The sequence below is a fragment of the Carlito syrichta genome, unplaced genomic scaffold (assembly GCF_000164805.1).
Source record: "Carlito syrichta isolate Samal-C Ts95f unplaced genomic scaffold, Tarsius_syrichta-2.0.1 Scaffold305227, whole genome shotgun sequence".
In the NCBI taxonomy this organism is placed as follows: Eukaryota; Metazoa; Chordata; class Mammalia; order Primates; family Tarsiidae; genus Carlito; species Carlito syrichta.
The window spans coordinates 274,792-295,624 of record NW_007249323.1 but is presented as its reverse complement, the minus strand read 5'-3'; the positions used below and the strand labels follow the sequence as shown (position 1 = coordinate 295,624).

The window sequence follows — 20,833 nt, the reverse complement described above, 5'->3', positions numbered from 1 at the left end:
GTCTTCTGATCCCCTCAGACCCTCAGTAGACACACATTAAACTTATGCCTTCCCTGCCCCATTAGCACATTTCCACCCGTGAAAAAGGAGCAGTAAAGCTCCCCTCAAAGACTAACCATGGGACATCAGCAAAGCGCCCGCAGCCAAGGGAATCTGCCCATGTAGTTCTAAAGCACAAGTGGTGCATACAAGAGGGGAACACTCCCCCAAAAACTCCAGAATTGATTTACAGAAAACTGTATATTTATTCTTACATGTTTAAATGTCAGTCACCTTCAAAGTACTCTATGCTTGATACAATACACCCATCAAGATGCTTTTTCCACTGCTCAAGACAGTTGATGAACATGTCGATTTTGATGCCTTTTAGTGCTTCTGCCATTTTTTGTTTCACCTCTTCCACACTGGCAAAATGTTTCCCTTTGAGGGCTTTTTTCATTCGGGGAAACAAAAAAAGAAGTCACAAGGGTCGAGATTGGGTGAATAGGGAGGGTGGAGCATGGGGATCATGCTATTATTGGTCCAAACCTGCTGAATATTCAGTGCGGTGTGGACAGGTGCGCTTGTAAGTCTCCCATTGTGAAATGGACAAAAGTATTTACACAATATCCCAAAAAAAAAGCTTCAGAGAAGTCAAACACAGCATCTTACAACAATGCTAGCTGGTACACTGATGCCAGTGGGTTCCTAGAATGCTTACCTAGCCAGGGAAGCCTGTACCAAAAGCAGCCCGCCCTCTAAAAAATAATTCCATTTTTTTGGGGGGGGTCCTCCATCATATATGCAGCACAGTCATTTTATATCTGGAAGCTTACAAAATCTTCAGGCATGTAACTTTATCTTCCTCCCAGCTCCAGGTCCCATGATGGGACCTGATGGGATTTACTGGCGGCTGTAATTAAAGTAGTGAGAAGAAACAGAAAGAAGGTGTAGTGCCCCATGGTTTCCACTGTGACTCCAGCCACCCGTGAGTCACTGCATGAGTGAGACTTGAAGCCCAAAAAGACCCTGTCTCTCTTGCTCTTTGGCAGAGACAGCGAATGCCTCCATGCACCATGTGGATGCAGAGGTCAGCCCATAGGTACGAGCCTGTGAACCATGGCAATTCTGTATACAACAGTGAATCAGTGCAAACCCAAGGGACACGGTCATTCAGACACAAACCATAGAAATCACAGCAACTGTCTTACTCACCCAGAATTTTACGAGGAAGAAGGCATTTTGAGGGCCCTTTCCAAACAGTTCCTTTAAGCCACCTTTTTTTTCAGGAAATTTGTCATAAATCTGACGAATGTCCACTGATTCAAGCAATGGGTCACTGTAAGAATGGTTGGCATGCCCAATGTGCACGAAGAGGTGTTTGTTGTACTGTAAAAAACCAACAGAAACATTCCCATTACAAACCCTTTCATCAACCTGGGACTCATCCATCTTGAACTGGATGAAGAGCAGGAGTTTCAAAATTCCGGAATTAGGCCTTGAACAGCCTAGGGTCTGTGCCTTTGAAAAGATGAATATGTTAAGAAAAGCCATTATAGCTTAGGGTTAAAACAATCATTGTCTTTTATTGACAAGGGCATATCTTTCCCCAAATGCCTAAAAAAGGCTTTTTGCAGACATAATAATAAACAACAGTTTAGTTTGCCCAACTATCAACCAAGAAACAATTCTAGTAGCCAATTTACCTAACCCAACTGGAAATGTCAGTGACACTCTTTGGGGCCCTACAAGAAATTTACGTATTGTTAGTCAATTTTATCACCCAGAAAGCACTTCTCGCCTCAGCTTCCCTAGCAACAAAGTGGATGCAGTGTTCTGGGCCATGGTACTTGTTTCCTTCTTCCAGCAGGAGTAAGAGTTCTTTTTGAGTTTGAGTCTCACTCCATCACCCAGGCTGGAGTACAGTGACACGCTCACAGCCACCCCAGCGTCGACCTGCTGGGCTCTGGAGATCCTTCCACCTCAGTCTTCCAAGTAGCTGGAACTACAGGCATACACCACCACGCCTGGCTAATTTTTAATTTATTGTAGGGATAAGATCTTGCCAAGTTGCCCGGGATGGTCTAGAACCCACAGGCTCAGGCAATCCACTTGCCTTGGCCTCCCAAAGTGCTGGGATAACAGGCTGAGCCACAGAGCCCAGCCGAGAGTTCTGAGCCTCTTTATAACCAGCTTCCTTAGTAACCAACCCTAAACTTCTGAGTAAGGGCTGGTTAATATGCAGTTGTCAGTGCAGAGCTAGGATCAGGGGTACAGATCATGGAGAAAATCTGCAAAGTCATATATGGCTGGTAAAAAAGAACATAGGTCACTCACTCACGAAAAAAACAAATAATAGCCCTCAAACCATGTTAAGTCATTTAATGCACAAAGGACAGCTTTTCTTCCCCTTGCTTTGGGATAAGACACAGTAACTAAACCACAAAAGAGTGTGTAAAAACCAATGGTTTTCAACCCAGACTGCATCAGAATCACCAAAAAGCATTTAAAAGCCACCAATGTCCAGAAACAACCCAGACTGAACTGAAATCTCCTTGGGTGAATTCCAATACGCAGCCAAGTTTGAGAACCACTGGTCTAGATGCTAAACTCTAGCTCTTCCATGCCTGCCTCTGCTGCTGAATGGGCAGTAACACCAATTTAATGTGACAAAGACCAAGAAGTCTGGGGTGCAGGGACTCCAGGGGCCTCAGAATCAATAGGGTTCATAAGAAAAACTCTATCTTCCTTCATCTACAGTCCCTGTTCACTTTCCAAGTTGAAATCGGTACTTATTCAACTACTGTCCTTTGGAATACTAATGCCACAGGAAGTCCCAAATAACCAAAGACTTTGGGCAAAGGTGCCTACAGGGAGAAGTACTGCATATTGATTAAGAATAAGTAGTCTGGACTGAGCCTGCTCAGGCCCAAAACATTGCGCTCACTGCAAATTAGCTACAACACTGGAAGTCCCCTGAAACGGGGACAGTGACAACATCTACTTATGGGATTGTTACAGGGTTTAAATGAGATACTTCACAGAGACAATTCATTAGAGATTCTAGATCCAACAGAGTAAGCACTCAATAAATGCTAGCTATTATTATTTTAAAAATAAAACCTTAACATTTGTATACCTAACCCTGAATTGTACTCTTACATCTTTAAAATAAAAAAAAATTTTAAACTAAAAAAATTTAAAAAATAAAAATAAAACTTTGTCTCTTTGAGATGCACAATAAATATCAGCATATTAAAAGTCATAAATAGACTTTTAAAAAAATGTTGTATAACCTACAGTTTCCCAAATTCAGCTGGTCATAAAATCCTATTAAATATACCCTAAAGAAGTGCTGGTTTAAATCCATAGTCTGTTATTCACACCAAGGATCTCTGACCATGATGCTGAAAACAGGAGGCCGGATACCCCATCTGAGGGTAGGCGGTGTGCCCGGGGCTGTATCTTCTGGAAGAGGACCAAGTCCTTCCCCCTGTTCAACCATCAGAGTGACATCTTTATCAAGGCTTCAAAAATCCTAAATGGTAACAGGTGCTGTGAAAAAGAACCCTATCAAGTTCTTACAAGGACTGGCTGCTTGGTGAATTTCAGATAAGACTGAGAACCTCTGAATGACTATAAAGGTAAAGAATAAAAGTCATCGTGTTAGGGAGGTGAGATGATGGGGGTGGGAGGAAGTGAGATTATGGGGGTTGAGGGGAGTGTCTTGATCTTTTTATAAATTTTCTCAAATGTTGTCACATCATCTTTTCAACCACAAACAAACAACGGCCCCCAGAAATGTATGAGGCACAGCCTCATGGTGGCTGGTAGGGAGCTTCCAGTCTCATTAGTGGGCGAAAGGAGAAAAAACAGGACAGGCAAAGTTGGGGACACAGATGCTGGAGTAAATCAGAGAGGAATCACTGAATGTGGAGCTTGCCTTATGGCCGGCTGCCCTGGGTAATCTCGGGTACCCACCATTGCATCAGAAGGCACCATTCCTTCATTAGCAGGACAACTGGCTATCTGTGTTTCATCCCTCCAACCCTTAGAGACAACCTCTGCCTGCAGCCAGCTCCCAGCCCTACCCAGTTCTAGAGGCGCCGTTTCTATCCATTCTAATGCTCTCTGTAGGCTGGGAGCTTATGAAAAGGATGCAACACACAGAGCCTTGGGGACCCATATCTTGCCAGGCCCTCCACTCCCAGCTCTTCTGTCTTGCCAGCTGCTCAAGGCCAGACCAGAGCTGGGGTGAATGAAGCAAAGAAGCTGGGAAACCTGAAGTTGTTTTGCTCTTGACGTTGAAATGCCCCTGCACTGTACTGTTGGAAACAGGGACCACCCCCCACCCCCGGCCCCGACCTCAAGAGAAGGTGAATGGGGGTGAAAAATCACCACAGGCAGATGGGGGCCATGAAGGTAGCTGAAAAGCAAGGTGCTGAGTGTAAGGCACAAAAACTCTGGAGCCAGACACGAACCTGAAACCTCAGTTTTCTCATATGTGCAATGGGGATGTAAGACCTGTAATACAGAACCATTTTGAAGATTCAAAGAAGTAATGTGCAGAAGGGGCCTGGCATCTAAGAAGTGTTTGAGAAACTGTAGCTCCTAAAGTTACAATTGTTGTGGCTTATTATCATGTGGGATTAACTAGATCCTGGAGTAGAAACAAAGGAACTTCCCTACTTTACCTAACTCTCCTGCCTAGCAAAGAAAAAACAAACACAAACAGGCCAAGAGCTGGGAGCAAGTTGTGAGGCTGTGTGACTGTCCAAATCCCTGATTACAGCCCACTTGTAACCGAAGGAAAGGGACTCGTGTCCATGGTGCACCGTGAGCAATGTGCTTTTAATATATGTGATCTCAGGTGATTGCTACCTCATGACAACACTGGAGATGGGTATATTTAAATCATTTTACAGAGGAGGAAATAGAAGCTTAGTGATGACCTGGCTTGCCTGCGGTCACGCATCCAGGAATAGTTCTGGAGTTAAGAATAGATTATAGACCTGTCAACGCCGCAGCCTCACATTTGCTGCACACGTCAATCCCAAACTGTCTCCCGGGAGAAACACCTGAAACTTTCTCATGCCATTCAATCAACTTTTTCCAAAAGTTGATTTGAGAAAAGGAAGCAAACAAACAAAAAAGCGCTAAATGGCATTTTCACAATTCTGTGAAATTAAATTAGAATTCGGGACAAGCACAACGATTCAAAAATGCACCAGATAGAGTCCTCAAAGGTTTCTATTTTAAGGAGGTTACCTCTGTGCCCAAGGCTGAAATGAACAGAGAAGGGGCAGGTGTCTTTGCCAAAGGAAATCGGGCACTGCCTGGCCAAGGCTGGTGACTTGAAACCAAATCCTGACCATTGGCATCTGAGTGACTTCATTTCTGCCAAGAGGTGGTGACTTTGTTTCTAAGAATACAAAGGACTACAGAAGGTACCCTGGAGACCACGGCATTGAAACAAACAGACCGCCCTTTCCCCTGAGTTCAACCTGGGTAGGTCAGGGATCCCTCTTTCCCTAAATTCAGAGGCTAAAAAGAGGAAATCTATTAGGTATGTTTGAGTTCAAGCTTTAATGAAATTAAAACTCTAAAAACCATCTGGTGAGCCTCTAACTATTTTCCATCCTGCTAGTTCTCCTTATAAGGAAAGAGGCTGGCCGGGTGCAGTGGCTCACACCTATAATCCCAGCATTTTGGGAGACTGAGGTGAGACTGAGCCCACAGGTTCAAGACCAAGCTGGGCAACATGGCAAGACCTCATTCTCTATAATAAATCAAAAAATTAGCCAAGCATGGTGACATTTGCCTGTGGTTCCAGCTACTTGGAAGGCTGAGGCAGAAGGATCAACTGAGCCCAGCAGGTTGAGGCTATGGTGGCCGTGAGCGTGCCACTGCATTCCAGTCTGGGTGACAGAGTGAGACTCCAACTTAAAAAAAAAAAAAGGAAAGAGGACTACGGTGGGTTCTTTACTTGCCTCCCTCCTTCCCAAATGAATCCCATTTTTTCTCCAGCAGTGGTAGTTTCCCCAGAACTGAAGGTGGTGCACGCACACACGTGGACAATTCTATTCTATGGGGCAAAAAAGTTCACAAAAGAAATCAAGTATTAGGGGCAACATATAAGCAGAAACAGGGCAAGGACTCAGGTGTACAAAGTCCAAGACTAGATTTTCTCAATATCTAAAACAAGTTAATTCTGTCTCATCCAAAGAAAGTCACCCAGGCACTCAAGAGAGGTATGACCGGTCATCAACACATCAAGGCAACAACAGAAAAGGTCCTCATTCTACCTATGTCTTTTATGGACTTTCGTAGGACAAACCAGCAGAGCCTCCATCAGTTATATGCTAAGCACACGGAATCCACACACTAACAACAAAGTGCTTATCTTCACAGAGCCCACAGGGTAACCGCATGGAGCTAGTTTATTTCCCCTACAAGTAGGACAAATGTTGCCTGTATAAATATACAATCTCACAGATTCCTACAGAGAAGAGGGAGTGAAAGAAGAAAACAGGTGAATTCACCTAGGAAAGGTGTTTTCCAAGTTCAAGGTGAAAACCATGGTGAACACATCAAGGTACCCATTACATGTGAGAGTAGAAGACACTCACAGATATTGAAGGGTTCAAAAATTATCCTTCCTTACAACTTGTTCTCAGGCAGCTACAGGAGGGTATGTTCCTACAAGATGAGGGAGCAAATTTTAAAAAGAAGGAACCAGCCTAGGCAATGTAGCAAGAACTTGTCTCTACAAAAGTGGCAGTGCATGCCTGTAGTCCCAGCTACCAGGAAGGCAGAGGTGGGAGGATTGCCTGAGCCCAGGAGGTCAAGCCTGCAGTGAACCATGATTGTGCCCTAGCCAGGTCAGAAGCTGGCTGTTGACCCAGACAACAAACAGTCCAGCGTGGACATGGAACTGGGAACTCCTGGAGGGATGTCACCAAGAAGAGACTGCACTTGAGACAGTCCCTGATGTATCTGACCATCTGGGGAAGAGTACTAGAGTTCTGTTAGAAACTCCGAGGATGGATTTATGTAGTTATGTAAAGACTGAATTATTAAAAAAAAAAAAAAAAGAGGCAATCACATGCCCCAGAAAAAAACAAAAGTTTTACAGTTAAGAAAAATGGTTTTCATATAGCACACTAACCCTGCTGTGTGCAAAATTTATATATAATACAAATGCTGAATGTTAATTTTTAAAAGTGTGCTATAACCACATTGGGGGGATGGAAGGAAGCGTGCAGGGGGGAAGAAGGGCCAGGTACTAAATTTAGAGAACCAAGTCCTAGTCTTCTGTAGAAAGAAAATTAATGGAACAAAGAGGTGAAGGGAGGAAAAATACCTATTGGCTACGATGTGCACGGGTGGGAGTGGTACGACACTGAAAGCCTAGACCTCTTTGCCTCTAAACATTGTAACCATGTAGCCAAAAATTATTTATACTCTCTAAAAAATTTAATGGAATGAGATATACAGTATGGACATATTATTTAGAAATGTGAAGATAAATATACCCAAAAAAAGGGGTGAAAAAATCACAAATAACTGTGTCCCTGGAGTTGATCTGGGAGATGAGCACCCATGAAACAGAAGAATACTGTTTTCCCTATGGGTCACATGGCTCCACTTGGCTTAATACACGAGGCACAGGCCGGGCTTGGTGGCTCAGCCTGTAATCCTAGCACTTTGGGAGGCCGGGGTGTGTGGATTACCTGAACCCGCAGGTTCGAGACCCACCTGGGCAACTTGGCGAGATCTCATCTCTACAATAAATCAAAAAATTAGCCGGGTGTGGTAGCGCATGCCTGTAGTTCCAGCTACTTGGAAGGCTGAGGTGGAAGGATTGCCGGAGCCCAGCAGGTCGAGGCTGCGGTGGCCGAGAAAAACTGCGGTGGCCTGAAGAAAAACTGGAGGGATTAGGATGATAAAAAGAGAAAGTGGAGGGATTAGGGTGATAAAAAGAGAAAGTCTCTGGGTGACAGAGTGAGACTCCAACTCAAAAAAAAAAAAAAAAAAAAAATACATGAGGCACATGGATTACTTTATTAAATTAAATAGTCAATCAAAAACTATCTTGAAACATCATGGGTTTTTTTTTGAGGAAAGGTAAGAGCTATAAAAGGAAACAAAAAATATGACTTCAGGATGTTCATTCTATGATGGCCACAAGTTCCCTGGGCTCTAAAGGAACTCGGGTCAGACTGCAAAGCTTTGCAATGACAGGTGTTACACCAGCAAAACCCTACCTTGATCAAGAATGCCCCGCGGCACCTGGCACAATCTGAATACATGGATTTCTTATCTTGATGTGGGGAAATGCCCACTTTCTCTTTTTATCACCCTAATCCCTCCAGTTTTTCTTCAGGTGACAACGGTGAATGCAATCCTAGAAACTCAACACATTTACTTGCAAAGGGTGACTGAGGTACCCCGGGGATTTAACAAAGGACTTTCCTGCTCCCCCAAAGCTAGTCTACCGGATCACTTTCTTTTCCGGTCCCTGGCTGTCCTTTTCTGTTGTTGCTTAGTGATGCTGCAGAGAGGTGATGAGCACCTGGAGTCTGGAGGCAGGTAGGATCCAGGTTTGAACCCCAGCACTGGCACCACTTCCTAGTTGACTCATCAGGGACAGGCAATTATAGCCCTCCCTGCCATAGTGCAGGGATAATAACAGTACCTACTTCATAGGAGTATCGAGAGTATTAAATGAGATACTGCACAAAAAATACATAACGCTGTGCCTAGCATGTCATTTATTGCTGTTATTTCTCTGAATAATCATGTTGTTTCTTTACTTTGGATGAGTTAATTTTAAACGAATGCCATCCCTCTGACAGCCATAAAGCAGATATGCTAAAACTTATGGCAGAAACAAAGGGAGAAAAGTTTTAGACATACTAGGGTACATTCCTACTCTTCTGATATTCCTAGCAGTGCCGGGGTATAGGGTAGCCGAGGCGGGAGATGGGTGGGGACTTTGTGTGACCTGGTCCCACACGTCCCTGAGGCACACAGTGCCCTCTCCAGATGCCTGCTTCCTGAGGTCCCCTTTTGAGAATAAAAAGTCTGTCCTCAATAGTGGGGTGAGGGCAGCCCGGGAGGTTGCCCATCATTGCAGAGGGGATATGCCACAACAGTACAACTTTCAAAAGTGTCCTTGGGGCTTTTCCTCTTTTTTTTTAAAGGATTGCCAATATGATATATTTATTCTAGAGGTCTCTGATGAGGCAGTTCAACTTTTGTGGAAAAGGAAGGAAAAACCCTACAAATATGCTAGTCCTCTGCTTCTGCCGTGTGCCCTCGGACACATCCTGGGGCTGCAATGCACCATCAGACCTGAAGATGGCGGGCTTCTCCTAAACTTGTTCCAAAAATTCTAAGTATTTGAAGAACGCAGTGAAACCTTGAAAAATGACTGCTGTCAAATAATGCCAAGAGAAAAATTATAATCCACTTAGGAATTTAAAGAAACCAAGACAAATAACTCATGTCAAGGGATGCTAATGTACAAGCTGGGACAGAACAAGGACAAATCACCTGCATTTGTTTCCTGTCACAGTCCTGCCAGGAATGCCTGTCCAGCCACCTCCAGGGCAGCCTGGGCAGCCCATGATGGACCCTGGATCCTGCAGGGATAGGAAACAGCCCTGGAGCTGAGCCAAGCCAAGAAAAGCAGCTCCACGTCCAGCCTGGGGGCCTGCCTTGCTCGGCCTTCCTGCCTGGGAGAAAGTGAATCTGAAGCGAGTTCTCTCCTCAGCTAAATGATCTGGTACCAGCCCTGTTCTGGCTCCCCAGCCCTGACATGCCATTTCATTCCTTGCCCCGTGCTCTTCCTAAAAGGAAACATCATTGGAAACAAGGAGCAAGTCGGTCCTTCCTTCTGGGATCTCACCCCAAGATGCACCCTTCCAGCTCCCTACTTCCGACCTCCATGGAGGATCTGCTGCTCCCTTAGAAAGGAGCTATCTTCCACCCAGAAGTGCAGCTGAGGGGCCCACCAGCTGAGTGGGCAACTGGGAAGGCAGGCGGGTGGGGTGCTGACCTGCCAAGGAAAGCAGATGGAGCCTGGCTGGGGCCTCCATGAAATGTCTATAAAACTTGGATTTCCAGATGCTTCTAATTGCCTCCTCCCCAAACATTGGCAGAGAAAGAGGGTGAGTGGCCGGAGCATCTCGGAGACACTGAGCCCGCACCTCTCAGTAGACAGGCTGCAACTGCAGGAGGGTGCGTGTTGGGTGTGCGTGGGCTTGTGAGCAGCTTGGCAATCACACAAGATACACACACAGGGGCCCCACACCACACCGAGCCATCGTCTCCATCTCACATGTTCTGCCAGAAGACTATGTTTGGGAAAACATACTAGCAAAATCTGAGCAAAGCACCCAAACTGGGCACAGTCAACCATCAGGCTTGCTGAAGCCTTCCTCCCCAACCCAGAAGGCCAAAAGTCCTTTTTGACCATTTATGCTAAGCATGTGATGGGCACATTCATGGCACACAGGTTAGAATCTAGGCGCTGCTATTTTTGAGCTGTGTGGTCTGGGCAAGTTGGTTAATCTTTCTGGGCCTTGGCTTCCTCGTCGGACACAGGAATGACAGCTGGCCTGCTCATCTCCAAGTGTCAATGAGCGGGTCAAACGAGAAAGTGGCTGTGAAAGTCCCGTGCGGGCCCATAGAGGGCTGCACGGATGCTGGTGTGCCGGTTTACTATGATGAGGTGTCCATGCCAGCCCTGAGCAAGGGGAGAGAAAGAGGCTTTTTGCTAAGGGACCAGAAACCAGATCTGCCCATACAGCCATTTCCCCACTCTGAGAAGCAACAGCTGCTTCAGCAGCCACTGCTGGGCTTGCAAAACACCGTGCCAGTCTTCAGCCTGCCTGGGACACAGGCAAGGGTCCTCCTGGTAGCCTGGCACTGAAACCTTGCTTCCTCGCTACTTCTCCAACCTCATCCCCATTCACCACCATCCCTTCTTCCTTCTTCCACAGGCCTCATGAATGCCACAGTTCTTTAGAGCTGCTCTGCTCATGTTTTCCAAACCGAGTCAGATCTGTGGTCTGACAAAGGAATTTTAGTTGATCTGTGAATGAAGGCCTTTGAAAGAAGCTGTGAGGATCTCAAATTAAATCATCCCTGGGCCCACACTTGACCAACTGCCTTTATGGGAAAGAATCAGGTTATCTGTAGGATATATGTGCAGACCTTCAGAGCAGGCTGGATCAGAGGCCACCAGTCCCCCTGAGGGGGAACCCCAGGGTCCCTCGGGCCATGAAGACTGCCGACTCCTACCCCCACAGGAAGAGTCCCCAGGCTTCTGGCAATCCAGCCACTTAGAAATAAAGGGCCAGGACACCCCAGGCTGTAAAACTTTCTGCCTCCTGGCTGAGGTGTTGCCATCAACTCAAGCCTAGGACACTTCAGGAATTCTTTCCTTTCCTGGAACCCAAATCTGTCCACCTGAGAACAATCCCTGCCCTCTCCACTACCCTGGGTAACTCAAAAACACTGAGTTAGTACGTGATATAACACATGGGAAGTCACTTGCCAATGATACAATCTCCCTGAAGATGATTGGCCCTCAAGCCTTGGCTTTCAACCGAGACAAAGTTCAAACAGCCAACCCTGTCATCTGCTAGCCAAGTTACTTAACTAAGTTACTTAAGCTCTCAGAGCCCCTCTGCTTCCAATACCTGTTTCACTAGGCTTAACGTCGAAGATGAAAAGAAAAAGCATTATCACCATCTCAGTTCTTAGCAATCCTGCTTCCTCCTCATTCCAGTCATTTTCATGACTCCCCTACCTCTTCCAGCTAATTATTCCCCAAGGCCTTTTCACTTTATCACCACAACCTCTCTCCCTTCTGCCATCCCTTCAGCCACCAACTGCCTCTGCACCTGGTATGGCCCTCATCACACATCACCTGACCAGCAATGTCATTTCTGCACCTGCAGCCCATCCTCTTACTGGCTGCAGCTATCAACTTCCTGGTGCACACATCAGGTCATATCCTCTCTTTAGAAAGGGGGGTGAGGCCGGGTTCGGTGGCTCAGCCTGTAATCCCAGCACTTTGGGAGGCCAAGGCGGGTGAATTGCCTGAGCCCGCAGGTCCAATGCCCACCTGGGCAACTTGGTGAGACCTCATCTCTACAATAAGTCAAAAGTTAGCAGTGCGTGGTAGCGCACACTTGTAGTTCTGGCTACTTGGAAGGCTGAGGCGGAAGGATCGCCGGAGCCCAGCAGGTCGAGGCTGCAGTGGCCGGAAGCGTGCCACTGCACTCCAGTCTGGGCGACAGAGTGAGACACCAACTCAAAAAAATAACCAAATAAATAAAAAATGAAAAGGGAGGTGAAGTGGAGAATATATATTCATATTCATGAGAAAGCAGTAACCTATTTAGCAGTTACCTATTTAGTAGTAGGATAGGGAACTAGAGAGAAGGAAAGTCTTCCTTCCATGCATTTACTACCTATACAAAACAATTTTTACTACCTATACTATATATATATGTATATGTATTTTTTTTTCTTTCTATGGCTTCAACCTGCTGGGCTCAGGTGATCCTTCCACCTCAGCCTTCCAAGTAGCTGGAACTCCAGGCACAGCTCATTGTTGGATTTACTGTAGAGATGAGGTCTTGCCAAGTTGCCCCAGACTGGTCTCAAACCCCTGGGTTCAGGCAATCCTTTTGCCTCTGCCTCCCAAAATGCTGGGATCACAAGTGTGAGCCACTGTGCCTGACTAAAAGATTAATTGTTCATTTCTAAAATTAAAGTCCAAATCACCTGGTGAGCACATTCTCCTGAGCCTTGTCCCCCCTGTCTAGCTGTCTGGCCCAGTTTCCTATCACTTTACTATTAGACATTCGGGTTCAAAAAACATTTACAGAGGACTCAATATGTCCAGGGATATTCTGGACATATTGAGTGATCCTATTATGCCCATTTGACACATAAGAAACTGAGCTGACTGTGAAGTAATTTGCCCCGATCTCACACAGCTGGTAAGAATTCAAGTATTTCTCCTCTCTTTCCACTAGAGAATGATGGAAGGTGTGTTCTGAAGCACAGGTGAGAACATTCTTTGCTTCTCTCATTCTTCACCCTGAACCCTGAGAAGAATCACAGAACTGTAGGCTAGAAAAGAAACTCAGAAAAAATCTGGCCCAACTCTCTGCCCAGTGTGAAGGGTTCTGTGGCATCCAGCCTTGCTTAGTGAGTTCACATTTTGGAGGCAGCTGTTTTAACTTTGAATAATGTCTCTATTTCTTCCAGAGTACGGGGATGTGGTTGAAAATATAGACCTTGGTATGGTCCCTGCTCTTGGTGGTGGACCTTGACCATGTTAGTGAACATTTCAAAGCCACAATTCCTTCACTTCTAGACTAGGCATAATGCTTGGTGCACACTGATTAACAACAGAGCTCTGGTCAGTCGTGGTGGTTCAGGTCTGTAGTCCCAGCATTTTGGGAGGCCAAGGTGGGAGGATCACTTGAGGCTAGGTGTTTGAGACCAGCCCGGGCAACACAGCGAGACTGCCCCCCCCACCTCTGAGATAATAAGAAAATAAATTAAAAATAAATAAAAACAAAACAGAGCTCAGTAAGTGCTGGTGGTGATCGCTATTGCTATTAACACATAAACAAGTTTCCTATGTTAAGCTGAGGTGTGCCTTCCCTGCTGAGGTCTGTTCCTGTACCACATCACAGATATTTTCCTTTTCTTCCACAAGACAGTACTTCTTCAAAATCTAAACAGTAATCTCCATGCCCCTCTCTTCCCATCTAAAGTCTACCTACCCTGCTCTCTTCCTGCTCAAGGCTCCTGATCACTGCAGCATCCAGACCACAACAGGCACAAGACACACAGCCTGGCACCCAGGAAGTCTGAGGAGGTAGGGGTTTTCCGGTTGTGGAGCAGGATACGGCTGTGCTGTTGGGCCTGGAGGAACCTGCCATGCCGAGGACTGGGATGAAGAAATCACTCTAGGCTGTATCAGAGAACTGGTCCCTGTACACATGCACGACTCAGCTGATGGCTCACCAAGGCTGGGCTTTCATATGCATAAAGAAGCAGCTGCCTAACTTGGCCTCCAGGAACTGGACCCTGATTTCAGGGAGGCCCTTTTAAATAGCCCACCCTGGGTGGAGGATCTCACACTTAGCACTTGAGGGCCTTTGATGTGCAACCCTGAAATCATGCAGAAAGTGTATTTCCAAACATTACTAACCACTTCCAAAATAGTCTTTGTTTTTTACACTCTTCCTTCCTTTCTTCACCCTCTGCTGTTTTTCCCTTAGCCTCTAGTAGAGCCAAAGGTAACAGAGGGACTGACTTGCTGGTTCTCCCCCAATATAAACAACCACCGACTCCGGGAGGCTGCCGTCTGGTTTAATGCATGACGCCCAGCCAGCAGGGGGCATTCATCCCCCTGGTTATCCTTCCATTAGCTCCTTACAGCCTTGGGCTACAAAAACAGACTACACATCAGATGCCCGTGGACCCTTTTGGTCACAATCTCAGGATGTGGAATCAGGAGACCTGGATCTGAATCCCATTTCCAGTGTCACTTGGCTATCTATACTGGGCAAGCTACTTCCTAAGGATTAACTAGGATACTGCATAGTGTGGGCACACAGAAAATGTTTAATGAATGTTGGTCATACTGCTACTGGTAATAATACTAGCATTACCACTGCTAGGCGTGGCGGAGTTGTGGAGAAGTCTTCAGTGGCAGGACTGAACCAAAAGAATGCATTTCCAGAAATGCTGGTTTTAAGGAAGGCTATGCTAGACTACAGAGGAGGTAGACTAGATTCTTCCTCTCCTGGCTCTGTTTGGTACAGGTAGACTGAGGTTTAAAGCTGGCTATCACTCTTGTAAGGCAGCAATCTCTACAGTCCTCTTCTGTAAAAGAAAATGGACTATCCTACCTCACAGAGCTATGGTAAAGCATTAAGAAGTCACTAATGAAAAATCGTCAGTCCTACACCTGGCTACTTAATTTTTTTGTTTTTGGCAGCACTACTTATCAGCCCCCTTCTACTAAAACATCTTATAATCCCATGATTATAATGAACCTATGTCCTTATAAAGAAGCACAGGGAAAGGTGTGTACATGTTTGTATGTAGCAAAAATTTGTAGAATCCAAACACAAAGCTTAATTTTTTTTTTTTGAGTTAGAGTCTCACTCTGTCACCCAGACTGAAGTGCAGTGGCACACTCCTGGCCACTGCAGCCTCGACCTGCTGGGTTCCAGCGATCCTTCTGCCTCAGCCTTCCAAGTAGCTGGAACTACAGGCACGCGCTACCATGCCCGGCAAATTTTTTGATTTATTGTAGAGATGAGGTCTCCCCAAGTTGCCCAGGCGGGTCTCGAACCCGCAGGCTCAGGCAATCCGCTCACCTCAGCCTCCCAAAGTGCGGGATTATAGGCTGAGCCACTGAGTCCGGCTAATTTCTTTCTTTCTTTCTTTTTTTTTGAGAAGGAGTCTCACTCTTGTCACCCAGGCTGGAGAGCAGTGGCACACTCAGAGCCACCACAGCCTAGACCTGCTGGGCTCAGGCAGTTCTGCTCAGTCTTCCAAGTAGCTGGAACTACAGGTGTGCAGTACTGAACCAAGCTAATTTTTTATTTTACTGTAGATATGAGATCCTGCCAAGTTGCCTGGGTGGTCTCAAACCTGTGGGCTCAGACAATCCACTCTCCTAGGCCTCCCAAAGTGCTGGGATTACAGGCTGAGTCACCAAGCCTGGCCAAGTTTTTTTTTTTTTTAAAGTCAGAATCTCCCTCTGTTGTGCAGGCCACCACATCCTATACCCGCTGGGCTCAGGCGCTCCTTCTGTCTCAGACTTCCAAGTAGCTGGAACTACAGGCATGCGCCACCATACTCAGCTAATTTTTTTGATTTATTGTAGAGATGAGGTTTCGCCATGTTGCCCAGGCTGGCTCCGAACCCATGGGCTCAGGCAATCCTCTCGCTTCCACCTCCCAAAGTGTTGGGATTACAGGTGTGAGCCACCACACCTGGCTCAAAATTTAACTTTTTAGGGTCCTTACTCTGTCACCCAGACTGGAGTGCAGTGGCCGCGCCCGGCCACTGCAGCCTCGACCTTCTGGGCTCCGGCGATCTTTCTGCCTCAGCCTTCCAAGTAGCTGGAACTACAGGTGTGCACTACCATGCAGGCTAACTTTTTGATTTATTGTAGAGATGAGGTCTCGCCAAGTTGCCCAGGTGGGTCTCGAACCCGCGGGATCAGGCAATCCTCTCACCTCAGCCTCCCAAAGTGCTGGGATTACAGGCTGAGCCACCGAGCCTGGCTATGCTTAATGTTTGATGTTAAATTTTAAGTTCAGCATACACAAATTTGTTAAAACATAACATCTGAATTTATTTTAAATGGTTTTGATTTTCCTACTGTTGGTAACATTTAATGAGGTAAAATTAAAGCCTGAGAAATCACAGAAGTCTAAGAGCCAAAAAAACCATCCACATGGTACATGTTTTTCAGTGTAATCTTGGTCTTAGAGGACTACTACACCTTGATTGTAATAGCACCCTGTGTTTGTGTCCAATAAAGCACCTATTATATAATTTGAGAGGCTGGCGCTTGAGACATTATCAAATGCTTTAAATAATTTTGTTATTTTTCTCCCATTTCAACTGATCAATTACCATTTTTTTCCTCTAGCACAAGAACCATCCTTCAAGCTCTCAGGTTTCCTCTAAAGCCATTAAATACCCTATTCGCAATCTGTCACATATTTCATTCGTATATATTACACTCATTTGTATTTACCTACAAAATAAGTATTCATAACAGAACTATCAGAAGCAACATCAACAATTAAAACTGAGGTCAAGCAAAATGATTTCACCATAGTGACAGAGCTCTGGACATCTAAAGGACAATATCTGTGGACACCAATATCTAATGGACATCATTTGCTAGCATAAAACAAGCCAGAAACATCAATATATAATAACACATATATTAAGGAGTACTATTATTTTTTGAAATTCTATATTTTTAATCTAAAGAGCAAGTAATTTTAAGCTGTCAGGAAGGCAGGGTGTGGTGGCACATGCCTGTCATCCCACCTACTCAGGAGGCTGAGGCAGAAGGATTGCTTGAGTCTACGAGTTTGAGGCCAGCCTGGGGAACATAGTGAGGCCCTTCTCAAACAAACAAACAAATAAATAAATCACTTGTGAGAATGGACCATTGTTCCACATAAGCACGTAGCATCCTGTGACATACTGTACATATATTTGCTGGGGTCTTGCCTGTCTCTACCAGGGTGTGGGCTCCATGAGAAAAAGAGGTTTGTTTCTTTTGCTGCTAAATCCCTAACACCTGAAGCAGTGGTTGGCATGCAATTGGTGCTTAAAAGGTACCAAGGGTGTTGACTCATACCAGACCCATTTATTTCAGAGCCTTTGACATCAAGTGGTGGGTTCTCATCTACATACACAAGCTTTTAAATTCAACATCAATAGGCCAAATCCAGTCACACAATTCAGACTATTATTTGTAAATCTGAACATACATGAAATATATAACCCTGGCCTCTATTCTGGAGAAGTGGAGGACCCTGGCTTTCCTAAACTAGTCACCAATTTCATTTACTGCCATTTATACTTCAGATTTGCCACCTCTGGAATGTTCTCCCTTATTCTTTCCCTGTATAATTCTCCACCTCTCAGCTTAAGTGTCACTGTCTGAAGGAAGCCCACCCTGTTTCCTGTCACCACCCTCACAGCAGTCAACATTCTTCCTTCCTAGCAGGCACTGTACTTGCAAAAACCTCTCGTGTAATTACCTGTTTCGTGTTCATTTCCCTACCAGATGTTAAACCCTTCAAGGACCAAGGGGGTGACTGGACAGCCCAGTCTGGGCCTGTCTCCAGAGTTGCCCCTCACACAGGCAGATGCACACAAAGGTTACAAATCTATCAGCAAATCAAAATGTTAACCACCAAGCCCGTAATTCCAGCACTTTGGGAGGCTGAGGTAGGAGGATCGCTCAACCTCAGGAGATTGAGACCAGCCTAGGAAACATAGTGAGACATTATCTCTACAAAAAATTTTTTTAAATTAGCCCAGGGTAGTATTGCATGCCTATAGTCCCAGTTACTTGGGAGACTAAGGCAGAAGGATCACCAAAGCCCAAGAGGTCGAGGCTATGATGAGCCATGATGCTGCCACTGCACTTCAGTCTAGGCAACAGAGTGAGACCCCGACTCAAAACAAAAGTAAAGCCCAACAAATACTTCTTAGAAAAACAACAACAGGCCGGGCTTGGTGGCTCAGCCTGTAATCCCAGCACTTTGGGAGGCCGAGGTAAGTGGATTGCCTGAGCCCGCGGGTTCGAGACTCGCCTGGGCAACTTAACAAGACCTCATCTCTACAATAAATCAAAAAATCAGCCGGGTGTGGTAGCGCGTGCCTATAGTTCCAGCTACTTGGAAGGCTGAGGCGGAAGGATCGCCGGAGCCCAGCAGGTCAAGGCTGCGGTGGCCGGGAGCAGCCATTGCACTCCAGTCTGGGTGACAGAGTGAGACTCCAACTTAAAAAAAAATAAAAAAGAAAGAAAAGAAAACAACAGAAAAGGTAACTGAACACGTTGGTCCCTAAAAGGTCCATAACTAGAGAGCACAGTAACAATAAGGGGCTGCCACAGCCTTTTAACTTAAAACAATCATTGTGATGAAGCATTGGATAGTTTTTTAGTCAAGGAAACAAAAACCACCTGGGGACCTTCATCTCCCAGTGCCTTGGAGTTCTGTTTCTTAAAAAATCAATCACAAGGCAGGGTGGGGAGATTCAACGTCTGTGATCCCAGCACTTTGGGAGGCTGAGGTGGGTGGATTGTTTGAGCCCAGGAGTTCAAGATGAGCCTGGGCAACATAATGAGATTGCCTCTCCATAAAAAATAAAAAATAAAAAAAATAATAATAGCAGCCAGGTGTGTTGGTGTGCACCTGTAGCCCAGGGGATCGAGGCTGCATGGCCATGATCATGCTACTGCACTCTAGCCTGGGCAACAGAGTGAGTCCCCGACTCAAAAAAATAAAAAATAAAAATAAAAAAAGTCACATGCAAAGACTCACAGGAGATACCCAGACTTAACAGACAATCAGGAGACCCTCAAAACTGGGAGGTGGTGTTTCACAGTAGTGAAGAGAGTACACGGAAACAGATGTGGGCCCCTAGTTCCTTTGCTTACTGGCTAATTATCCTCCGAAAGTCATTTAGTAAGTCTGGGCCTCAGTTTTCTCATCTGTAAAGTAGAGAACACAGAACCTACTGTGCAGGGCACTATGAGGACAGAATGAAATAATCAACAACAAAGTGCTCTGTGAACAATGAGGTGTCACAGAAAACATGAGTTAGAGGAGCAGAAGCAATTTCTGGGCCAAAGTCCAACCTTCAATCAAAGAGCTATGGGTACAGAAGTATACATCCATACGGAAGTACACAGAACACAAGAACAGGAAGCCCGGGATTGCGACGGTGATCTTGTGGTTTAATTGCCCCCACGTATATGAATCAACCCATCCCCATCACTCTTTCAAGCCACCCAGCCACTGGAGAAGACTCACCCAACTGGCCTTCTCATCCCTGGCCTCAACAGCCCCCTTGACTTGTGCCTGCCCTGAGAGACCCAATTTACATCTTTCCCCTCATTTCCCCTGCGCCTAATTTTGAAGGGGCTCTATTCTTCCACCAGTTCCCAGAGTTCACGATGCATGGACAAGGACATCAGTGGGCCACACACGGGCTCCAGCCTGGTGATAACTGATAGAACTTCTCTGTCCACAGCACATCCCCACCCACCCTCAGAAGGCTTTCCACGGAGCTAAAGTGGAAACTGCCCTGAGTGGTCACCTCCAATTGTGCAGCCTCTGAACTCATTCCTGACACTTTCTCCTGACAACAGATGACAAGGCAAGCCACGCACAGGGAGCCTGGGGGCCTGTGTGCCCCTGAGATGGGAGGGATGGGGTGAGAAGAGAATGGGGAAGGGGGTTGGTGAGGATCCCAGAGACAAACTCAGGACTCCTTCAGTCTCTGCCTTGGGCTCACCCACACACAGATGCAACACTCACATGCACAGCCAAGGAGTGGGCGTGACGAAAGGGTACGGGGCTGCTCGGGTGGGAAAGGAGGAGGATCACATATGTATGGGAGATGCCTGGTGGAGAAACAATGGAACAACGGGCACACGATGGAGCGGGAGGAGACGGAAGAGCAGAAAGTGACAAACAGAGTCCAGATGCCAGTGGGACTGGTATTTAGGATATTATACTGCATGCATTCTATGGCAAACTGTTAAGTGCCATTCTGTTACTTCTCCTTAAGAAGAGAACAACTTGTTATCTTGGGAACACAGACTCAGAGAGGCTAAATGGAATTATGGCTAAATATTGAGGCTTTAGAGTTTTAAAGACCAGAGTCTGAATCTTTAATCTATCAGGTAGTAACTGTGTGACTTTAAGGAAGTTCCTTACCCTCTCTGTTTCTTCATCTATCATATGGTACCTACTCTCATATGGTTTTTGTGAAGATGACATGAAATCATATATCTAAATAACCTTGCACAATACCAACCACATGGCAAGGCTCAATAAATGTTACTTGTAGTTAAATTTTACAAAACACAAGAGCCCGTCAAGGCCCCTCCCTCCAGCTTAAGTATTCTCTGGAGCTTGAGGTTCAAAGCAGTAATAAGCATTCAGCTCAAAAGTTCTACGTATTTGCCAGTAGGGATAGCTTTTTACTGACATGAAAGGCTGCCTGGCTACTTTCCTACATCTGATTTCACGCAGGA

At 45.8% G+C, this 20,833-nt stretch overlaps 1 protein-coding gene across 2 annotated transcripts in view; it reads right to left on the bottom strand.

Moving 5' to 3' along the window:
- The window catches only part of LOC103263707 (transcriptional enhancer factor TEF-1), a 186,977-nt gene that overhangs the window by 34,554 nt on the left and 131,590 nt on the right, over positions 1-20,833 (bottom strand). For both annotated transcript variants that reach the window (XM_008061380.2, XM_021714105.1), the window contains exon 8: positions 1,195-1,368. In XM_008061380.2, the coding sequence (XP_008059571.1) occupies positions 1,195-1,368 (174 nt within the window). The remainder of the gene's footprint in view (positions 1-1,194; positions 1,369-20,833) is intronic.